This window comes from Saccopteryx leptura, chromosome 1 (assembly GCF_036850995.1).
Source record: "Saccopteryx leptura isolate mSacLep1 chromosome 1, mSacLep1_pri_phased_curated, whole genome shotgun sequence".
NCBI lineage: Eukaryota > Metazoa > Chordata > Mammalia > Chiroptera > Emballonuridae > Saccopteryx > Saccopteryx leptura.
In genome coordinates, this window is record NC_089503.1 from 301329948 (window position 1) to 301339678 (window position 9731).

General features: G+C 39.4%; 2 protein-coding genes across 4 annotated transcripts in view; one reads left to right on the forward strand and one right to left on the reverse strand.

Moving 5' to 3' along the window:
- The window catches only part of CCDC38 (coiled-coil domain containing 38), a 47159-nt gene extending 45163 nt beyond the window's left edge, over positions 1 to 1996 (forward strand). For all 3 annotated transcript variants that reach the window (XM_066357307.1, XM_066357297.1, XM_066357300.1), the window contains exon 16: positions 709 to 1996. In XM_066357307.1, the coding sequence (XP_066213404.1) occupies positions 709 to 822 (114 nt within the window). In that variant the 3' untranslated portion in view covers positions 823 to 1996. The remainder of the gene's footprint in view (positions 1 to 708) is intronic.
- Positions 1858 to 9036, reverse strand: SNRPF (small nuclear ribonucleoprotein polypeptide F). Its single transcript, XM_066357322.1, has 4 exons — positions 8897 to 9036; positions 6886 to 7011; positions 2595 to 2659; positions 1858 to 1994 (listed from the first exon to the last, which is right to left on the reverse strand). The coding sequence occupies exons 1-4, from the start codon at positions 8897 to 8899 to the stop codon at positions 1928 to 1930; spliced, it is 261 nt and encodes an 86-aa protein (XP_066213419.1). The 5' UTR covers positions 8900 to 9036; the 3' UTR covers positions 1858 to 1927.
- Positions 9037 to 9731: the final 695 nt, after the last annotated feature.

Here is a 9731-nt window from a genome sequence, read left to right on the forward strand (position 1 = left end):
AGCGAGGGGCTGGCGTCCCAGGTACGCTTGCTTACCTATGTCCTTTGGACCGTTAAAAGTGCAAGTGTTGTTTGTGTTTGGCTAGGGTGTATTTTGATTTATACCAAAATTCGGATTACAGCACTGTTGTTGGAACGGAACTGCACTGTAACCCGAGGACCCCTGTATATGCCCCAGAGAGAATGAACAGATGTGCAACTCAGGATTTCCCTAAACCTGCCCTGGTGGGACACCCCCAAGAGCCAAAAAGATTATTAGTATTCAAGATAAGTAGATAGTTTTCTCAAGTTTTTGTTTAAAAATGAACAGGACTTTTCAATGCCAGTCAACTGGTGCTCAACAGAAGAAAGTGAACTCTTCTCACCAATGGAAGAAAAACTAACTATGACACTTGCTGAGAAATGAAATGCTGGCCTCAAATATGGTTCTTTCTGACCATGTCTGAAACCTGCAATGACTTTACCGTAAATCTCCTTCACTTCCTCAGTAAAACCTAACTGCTTTGTCTTCTGCACACTACAGTGTTTCATTTGTTAGTTAACTTTACCTAACATGTTGGACATCCATTAAATTATCAATCCCTCTGTAATGGATTATTTACTATTCTAAACCGTATTTCTTGGAAAAATCAAGTTAATATTAGTATTTTACTTATACTTCAATAGAAAAAGATTATGCTAAGAAATATTATTTTTTATTTTATTTCAGCTGGGAAGACGACTCATCTACCGTTCAAAACCTCCATCTGCTACCAAACCAGTACTACTTGCAGTCCAGGAAACAATAACACAATCACTAGAAGATGAATATTTCTTCACTTGAATAGGAGCAGTAAGGCTTTTATTTCCAGAATGTTTTAGGCATATTTTATAGATTTCGGTTTACAGTAATGGCAATATTCCGCCCCATATACTGGCCTTACCAGTTTGAGGAAGACATGCCTTTGTTCTAAAGGTTACAGCATTGGAAATGGGAGTTATTTGAAGGCTTTTATTTTCCATAGCCTAAGTATTATTCTAAACATCATACAGCTATACTTTGAGTTGCCTCAAAGTTGGCAATGCACATCCAAAGTTACTTTATTGATGTAACTATATGGTTAATGACCATTAAATTTAATAGTGGCATTCTCTAACAATATAAGACTTTCGATGATCTACTTTTTTTCAACCAGTCCATAGGAAAGTTCATAGCATAAATTTTATAACTGTGGAGTATACATTTTAACAATGTACAACTCTAAGATATCTTAAGGGCTCGGAGTTTAAGATTTAAACAAAAATCACTAGGTTATGTTCTCAGAACATAACTGTAAGACTGGTTTTTAATTCACATTAAAGAGTACTGTTCAGAAACTTAATTTTTCTAAGTGAACAAACTATTTCTTCAACCTAAATGTCAGTTCACAATTTCTGTTGTGCTCTATATCCACAATCATTTTAATTTTCAGCTGATGTTTCATTTTATTTGTATGTATATATTATTTAGCTTACACTGTAATGTGTAATTTACCAGCTACTAAATAAAATGTTATCTATTAATTATAAGAAAATATTTAACTTTATACAGTCAAAAATGGCTCAAAAATAACTTTAAAAGAAACAGTTGCTTTTAAAAGGTCTCAGTTAATATTATATATAATTACAAGGGTTGAAGTTCATCTTCATAAATGTTTATAAGGCATAATGTTCCTGTATAGAAAAAAGTAAGAGTATTTGGCTTACGAAAGAAAACCAACTTGAATGAAGTTGGGTGGCTTTTAAAGCAGTTACTACTGTGAATAATCTCTCAACTGTTTCAACATTTGAGTTTTGCATATTAATTAAACATACTTTCTGAGTATGAACAGTTCACAAGTCAAGTTGAAAAACACAAATTTTTATTGTCTAGAAATATATATAAAAAAGAAAAATCCCGGCAAAAGATGCTATTCTCTCATTTCCCCATCTTCTTCTTCTTCTTCAACACCCCTGATATAAAGGACATTATTACACCTGTGAACAGAAGAACAGTCTATTTTGTTGTTCCAACCAGAAAACACATAATCTGATTTTCAATTGCTAGATTTTTTTATTACCAAAATACCAAATGCTGAATTTACAATATAGTATTTTTTCTCTTTTAAAACAATTTTACCACTGATTTGTTAAAAAGCACATGGTACTTATTCTTTTTTTACCATGTGACTGTTATAAAATAGTACCTTTATATTCTTTCAAAGGGAATAATGACTAGAATTTGGGGATATCAAGTTAGTTCTAGAAAATGAATATAACAAAAATCCCTAACAGCAGCCAGACCCAACTGAGATTCAAAACAAACTCCTACAATTAAAACCACTAAAAAAGTTACAGCTAAGAGCTAGAAAGTTTATCAATACTAGAAAAATCTTAAGGCTGAATAGCTCCAAAACACTTAAACCTTTAATAAGTTTAACAATTTCAAAGACTCTTAAAGTCTAGCTATAGAATGCTATGTTAAATTAATAGTGATTTTAAAAAGCAATTTTGAAGTTGAGGCTCTAAATTAGTTTGTTTAAATGGGTATTTCTAATGCTCACCAGTCTCCTTACATATACTACTACTCCTTGTTACCTTATTAAAACTTCGCCCAGGTGTCCAGACAATGCTCCATCTATGTATTCTTCTGTGTTTGCAAGCTTTAAATAAAAAGAAAATATATTAACGTAATAATACAGAAGGAAAATAGTAAGACACACCTAATATTGGTGAGAGAAACTTATTAACTGAGACCTTTCTATACCAACCACTCATATTTATCTATAATTAATATTATTTTATTACTATTGTACTTTGTTTCATATAAATATTTAATGTTAATATTGATGGATTTAGAACTCATATATAATAAAGCTTGTTTGCACATAATATGAAAAATCTCTCAGTTGTGTAATATTTCTTTCTAGTAGACACTGAAACAACATGCCAAGAAAAACAATTTCCCACACAGTATCATATCGAGGAAACCAATATGTGTGTATCAAAGTTACGGCTAAAATACTTTTATATTAGTCACCAACCAAACCAAAGAAGTAAATAAAACAATTTTTAAATTATGTGCTAATAAACAGGGAAAAACAAGTTCTTAAAAGGAGATTAAACAATGAAGAGTTACCTTATAAACTTCCATTTCTAAAATAAATTACAGGCATATAATGTACAGCACAAGGAATATAGTCAATATCATAATAACCTTGTACAGTGAAAGGTGCTTATTAAAATCATCACGGTGACCACTCTGTAAGGTGTGTGTATGTATGTGTGTTAAATCACTATATTGTACACCTAAAACTAAATATTATGCCAACTGTACTTTAATTGAAATTCATTCATAAATATTTAAACTCAACATTTTCTTTACTAAATTGTGGCTGGTGGGTTACATACCTATTATGTAATAAAGGGGATCTTTTAGGGATTTGGAAGTTTGATGAAAGCCTTTATTTTTCAACTGTTAAATGTTAAAACTTTTTTTAAAAAAGTAACCTTTATAGTTAGGGAACTATTACTTTAATTTTATACCAAAATGTTTAGCTTGCCTGACCAGGTGGTAACACAATGGATTGAGCGTCAACCTGAGATATTGAGGACCCAGGTTTGAAATCTCGAGGTCACTAGCTTAGTGCAGGCTTATCCAGCTTGAACGCGGGCTCAACGGCTTAAGCGTGGGATCATAGACATGACCCCATAGTCACTGGCTTGAGCCCAAGGTCGCTGGCTTGAGCAAGGGGTCACTGGCTCAGTTGGAGTCCCCGGTCAAGAGACATATGAAAAAGCAATCAATGAACAACTAAGGTGCTGCAGCTATGAGTTGATGCTTCTCATCTCTCTCCCTTCCTGTCTATCTGTCTTGCTTTTATAAGTTTAGCTTTCCTTCTACATATAGGTAATAAACTTTACTTTTAATATTTTTAAATTACAATCATGCTATCTAGAACCCACAAAAGAAATGAGCAGGAGAGAAAAAGGAAGGGAAGCTTCCTTCATCAGCTGGGCAAAGAGCAGAAGGAAAGAAATATAGGGGTTATAGAGGATGTGAGGTATGGCACGAAAAACATGGTAATGAATTAACACTGCTACTGCATGTTACTCCTTCTACCATGGAGAACAGAGTAACCTCCTACACCCAGAGAGGTTTAGTCTGAAATACATGTGGTTGTTGAGACAACTACCATATTTCCCCATGTATAAGATGCACCTTAATTTTGGGGCCTAAATTTTGAGAAAAAAAAATGTATTACATAAAGTTACTGAATTCAAGTTTTATTCATCCTAAAATTCATACAACTCCTCATCACTGTCAAAACTCCCATCCATTAGCTTGTCCTCATCTGTGTCTGATGACAAATCAGTCTTCAACAATGAGTGCAAAAACCAGCGTGAAAAAGCAGAAAATGCAAGTTAAAAAAAAAAATCTACAACCACTGTGTAAGAAGCACCCAGTTTTTAGACCCCAAAATTTTTGAAAAAAGGTGCATCTTATACATGGGGAAATATGGTAGTTTGGTATGTAACAGAGCTCAGAAATAATGTATTAATATCAACTGATTTTTGTTGAAAATTAATTTTTGGCAGATATTTAACATTTAACTGGTTTCTAAATTACACAATGCTCCAAAGCCTTCTATCACATTTAAAATAAAGTCCAAAGTCCTTTTTATCACTTAGAAGGCCCTCTTTGACTACCATTTCAACCTTTCTATCATTCTTCCCCTACCTCACTCTGCTCTGGCCTTCCTGCTGTGCCTTAAACACACCAACCACATTCCTCCACAAAGTCTTTGCTCTGTTTCCCTCAAAGTGGGATGCTCTCACTTTTCAGCAACTCTCTTCAGCTGCTCACTTAATTCTGGTCACTGCTCAATGTACTTCCTCAGAGAGGCCTTCCTTGGCTCTCCTATCCAATACTGCACACTCCTGTCCCTCTATTCCATCACTGCTTTCTTTTTCTCCATAGCACCTCTCATTACCCGATACCACAGTCTATTACGCTCCCTCACCACTAACACTTCCCGAGGATAGGGGCTTTGCTTGGTTCACTGGTGTATTCACAGGGCCAGGCGCATAATGGATGCTCAATAAACACGTTCTGAGTGAACAAACTCAAAGGCATCATCAATGTGGTTTCTCAGATACATTTCAAAACTGGCAAGCTCACTAGGAAGTGACATTATTTTCGAAACCTAGAATTTGGTGTATAGTCTTGATTCCTCTTTTATTTAAATATATATAATTCCCATACCATAAAAGTCACATTTAAATATAGAAGTCCGTGGTTTTAACGACTATATTCATAAAGTTGTACACCATCTCGACTAAGTCTGGGACATGTTCAGCACAGGGGATATGCTCTTCAGATTTTTCCATAGCCTTTGGAAAATGATTCCTGCTTAGGGAATTTTCCAGGCCAAAACAATGCTCTATACGAATTTTGGGGACCTAAGCATCATCTGTTCAGGTGGAAAACAGCATGGCAGTCCCCAGGAAATTAAAGATTTACGGCATGATCCAGCAATCTCGTTTCTGGATACATACCCAAAGCAACTGGAAAAGAGACTACCAGATATTTTACAGCCATGTTCGCTGCATTACTAACAACAGTCAGAAGGTGGAAACAACTCAAATGTCCATCAGCAGAGGAATGGATTAAAATGCAAAATATATATACAATAATTATTTTAGCTACAAAAAGGAATGAAATTCTGATACATGCTACACCATGAATGAGCCTGAACATTTTAAGTGAAACATGCCAAAGGGACAAATATCGTAGGATTCCATATATATGAGGTACCTAGAATAGAGAGACTAAAAGAATAGTATTTATCAAGGGAAGCAGGCAGGGGAAAAGGGGAGTTACTTTATTTTATTTTTTTTTATTTAGACAATTTTAACGGGGTGACATTGGTCAACTAGAGTACATAGATTTAGAGAAAACATCTCCGGATCATTTTGACATTCTTTTTTTTTTTTTTTTTTTCATTTTTCTGAAGCTGGAAACAGGGAGAGACAGTCAGACAGACTCCCGCATGCGCCCGACCGGGATCCACCCGGCACGCCCACCAGGGGTGATGCTCTGCCCACCAGGGGGCGATGCTCTGCCCATCCTGGGCGTCGCCATGTTGCGACCAGAGCCACTCTAGCGCCTGAGGCAGAGGCCAAGGAGCCATCCCCAGCGCCCGGGCCATCTTTGCTCCAATGGAGCCTTGGCTGCGGGAGGGTAAGAGAGAGACAGAGAGGAAAGCGCGGCGGAGGGGTGGAGAAGCAAATGGGCGCTTCTCCTGTGTGCCCTGGCCGGGAATCGAACCCGGGTCCTCCGCACGCTAGGCCGACGCTCTACCGCTGAGCCAACCGGCCAGGGCCTCATTTTGACATTCGATTATGTTGTATACCCATCACTCTAGGGAGTTACTTTTTTTAATGGGTACAAAGTTTCACTTTGGGATGATAAAAAATGGGGATGATAAAAAAACTTGGAAAAGTGGTGAGGGGGATGGCTACACAACGTGAATGTACCTAATGCCACCAGGTGGAACACCTGAAAGTGGTAAATTTTATGTTCTATATATTTCATCACAATTAAAAAAAAACTGGCTGAAACATTTACAGAGCTAATGTTAACAGACATGTAGTCCATTATCAATTCATTTGGCTGATAATTCTGTGGCTGTATTCTTCTTTAATACCAGGCATCATTCATTATAATTCAATTATAACATCCTCTGTGACCTTGACTTTCTTTCCTGAATTTTTGTATTGTCTGTCAATTTAATTAACTGCATTCTCGTAAGTCACACCAAACCTTAGAGATGTAAGATGAAGAAAAATAAATGCAATGTAATGATTTTAGAATTCTTTAGCTTACCTGCATGTTCATATAGCCATCTACAGATACCAGGTAGCCTTTGTACTCCATTCCCCACTTAAGTTTCACCATTACTGGCTTTCCTGTTAATCCATTGAGGAAAGGTTTGGGATTGAGGGGCAAACTCTGCACAAAGAACAACAACAGAAAAACTCAATTATTTTCCAGGGCTCGGTGCCCACCACCTTCTCGGTTATCAAATCACATATATTTTATGGTGCCTAAAAGAAACAAACTCTCGACTCCCTCTCATATAATTTTTACTTTTATTTGTTGAACAGCATCAGAGAAATCAAAATAACTAGTTAGCCAATTTCATCTTTGACCCATCAAAACTTATAAAACTATTTATTATTCCCTTTAAACACACTGAATAGCTATTAAATGTCACTCACTGTTCCAGGTTATAAAGAAGCAAAGGTAAAGGCAGTAAAAAAAAAACAAAAAAATGCAGGTGACAGTCCTTGTGCTCAAGAATCTCCCAATGGGAGGGGGGAGGGCAAATCACAACAGACAGACAATTACACTGCAATGTAGTGGATATGCTACGTACAAGGGTATCAAACCAATCCAGTGTTAAGAGAAAAGGAAAGGTTGTCTGAAATAAGTAACGTTTTCATTTTAAAGGATGAGAGATACTGTATTTCCATGGGGAAAAAAACAGCTATTGTAGGAAGAGGAGAATACCTATCTAACAGGAGGAAGAATAAAGCAACACGGTGACTTCAGGGACACACAAACAATTCAGCTGTCAAGTCCCAAATGTGAGGCTACAGAATGAAGAAGGCAGATCACACTTGACAGTCTTTCGCTTGAATTCCAGCTCAGACTGGGTCTGTCTTGACTTACTGCCTCTTACAGGCGAGCTATCATTTAATGCTTGTTTATCCAGCAAAGCAGTAGTGTCCCCAGTAAATTCACACTTTTTCCTTACTTCACCTGCTCACCTGTCAGTCCAAAGAAAAGAACCAAGAAACTTAGCTACTAAACCCCTTTAAGATAAGCACATTCAAAATGATCTCAAAAGACACAGGTGCTAACGTAATAACCTCCTAAAGAGTCTCCAGTTTTCACTTTTGTCTTTTTCCAACTTATTATCCACATGGCAACTGTTATTTTTATCACGTCATATCTTTGCTTAAATGCTTCAATGGCTTCTAGTTGCAGTTGGAGTAGAATCCAGATCTTCTAACGTGGCCTGAGAGGTCTTGCCCGACTGCCTCATGACCGCTCCTCACGCAAGAGGCTGTGGCTTTGTTTCCTCCGACTGGTCAAGGTTTGTACCTGGCCTTAGGGCCACCGCTCACCGTTCCCTAAGCTTGGTCAACTCTTCTTCCTGCCCTTTAAAGGGCTGTATTTCAATACCATTCAGGTTTCAGGTGCAGCCCTCCCCTTCCAGGGGTGCCATTCCTGACCTCCCTTCTAATACACCATCGTATACCCCTCACAGCAGCCTGTCTGCTTCCTTCCTGGCGCACATTATTTGCAATTATGTATTTTTGATATTATTTTATTAAGGTCTGCCTCCCACGCCCGACACAATGTACCTAGGCCAGGGTCCGCATCTGTCCTCTGCACTTTATATTCCTACCGCCTGGCACCGTATCTGGCAAGGGGCATGCGCTCAATACTTGCTAAATGAACACAAGAATGCGCCAAAGCCTGGGGTCTGTGTTCCAGAGCGCGGCGGGGCTGGAATGAGAGCAGGCTCAACAAGTGGGACGTGAAGAATCTTCCTCTTTTCCCTGACTCTGTGGCCCCAGTCAGCAAGGATACCTCAGTTTCAAAACAAAGCGGAGAGGGAAGGGAGCACGAACACCCCAGGGGCGCGGAAGGCAGCGGAAGGAGCAAGCGCTCCAGAGCAGCGAGAAGAGACTGCCGAACCAGTGCGCAGCGCCTCACGCGGATGAATGAAAATGCGCGAACCGACCACCAGGCCCCGCGTCGCTGGTCACCCGCTCGCGCTCTCTCGCCTCCCGCTCTCTCCTCCACCAGTTGTTTTCCTCCTTACCATCGCGACGACCAGCAAATGCTGCAGGCTACTCGCCGCGATCCCGGCTGCCGCCCGTCCCTCGAGACTGGAGCACCGACAGCACAGCTCTATCGCGGTGCTTCAAAAGAAATGGCCGCCAAAAAGCAGTGTGACCTTTTACCTCCGACTATGGCTCTTCCGCTTCTATGATTGGACGGAAAGAGATATGTGCTGATTGGAGGAGGTGGTGGGCCATGTCTCCTGGCAACCAAGACGCCACTGCTGTCTGTCCTTCCTCTAGGCGCGCTGGCCTGCGGGACTGTCCCAGCGGAGCCCTAGCTCTAGTCCGAGGGCTGGAGCCTCTTCGAGAATACTCTTGAGGCGACTATGAGGATTCTACTTATCAGTGCCGAGACCAACTGCCACCAGAGGAAAGACAGCAGTGACACACGTTAGTTCAGGACTCACACAGGCAGTTTATTACTCACAATCCTATGGCGTTGCCTAAGTACAGTTTAAGCGGCCCGTGGGCGTGCTGCTCTCAGCTGTCCTTGGTCAGAGCCGCCTGGAGACAGTCCACGTTCAACGTTGGAATCGCCATTGGAATCTGGCGACTACCGCGGCAGAGGGCTCCTCACTTTAGTACCTTTTCTGGCCAACGCCTTCTAACAGGTGTCAATCTACAGGATTATCACCTCAAACCACCTTTTTGGGAGTTCCTCACAGGGAGTTCTTTTTATGTTAATTTACCAAAATGTCACATCAAACCACTTTTAAGGTGTTCCTAGGGAAGCTTCTTGTTTATGTTAACCTACAGAGTTATGACATCAAGCCACTTCTTATCTATACATAACTTCACATACACACTGAGCCC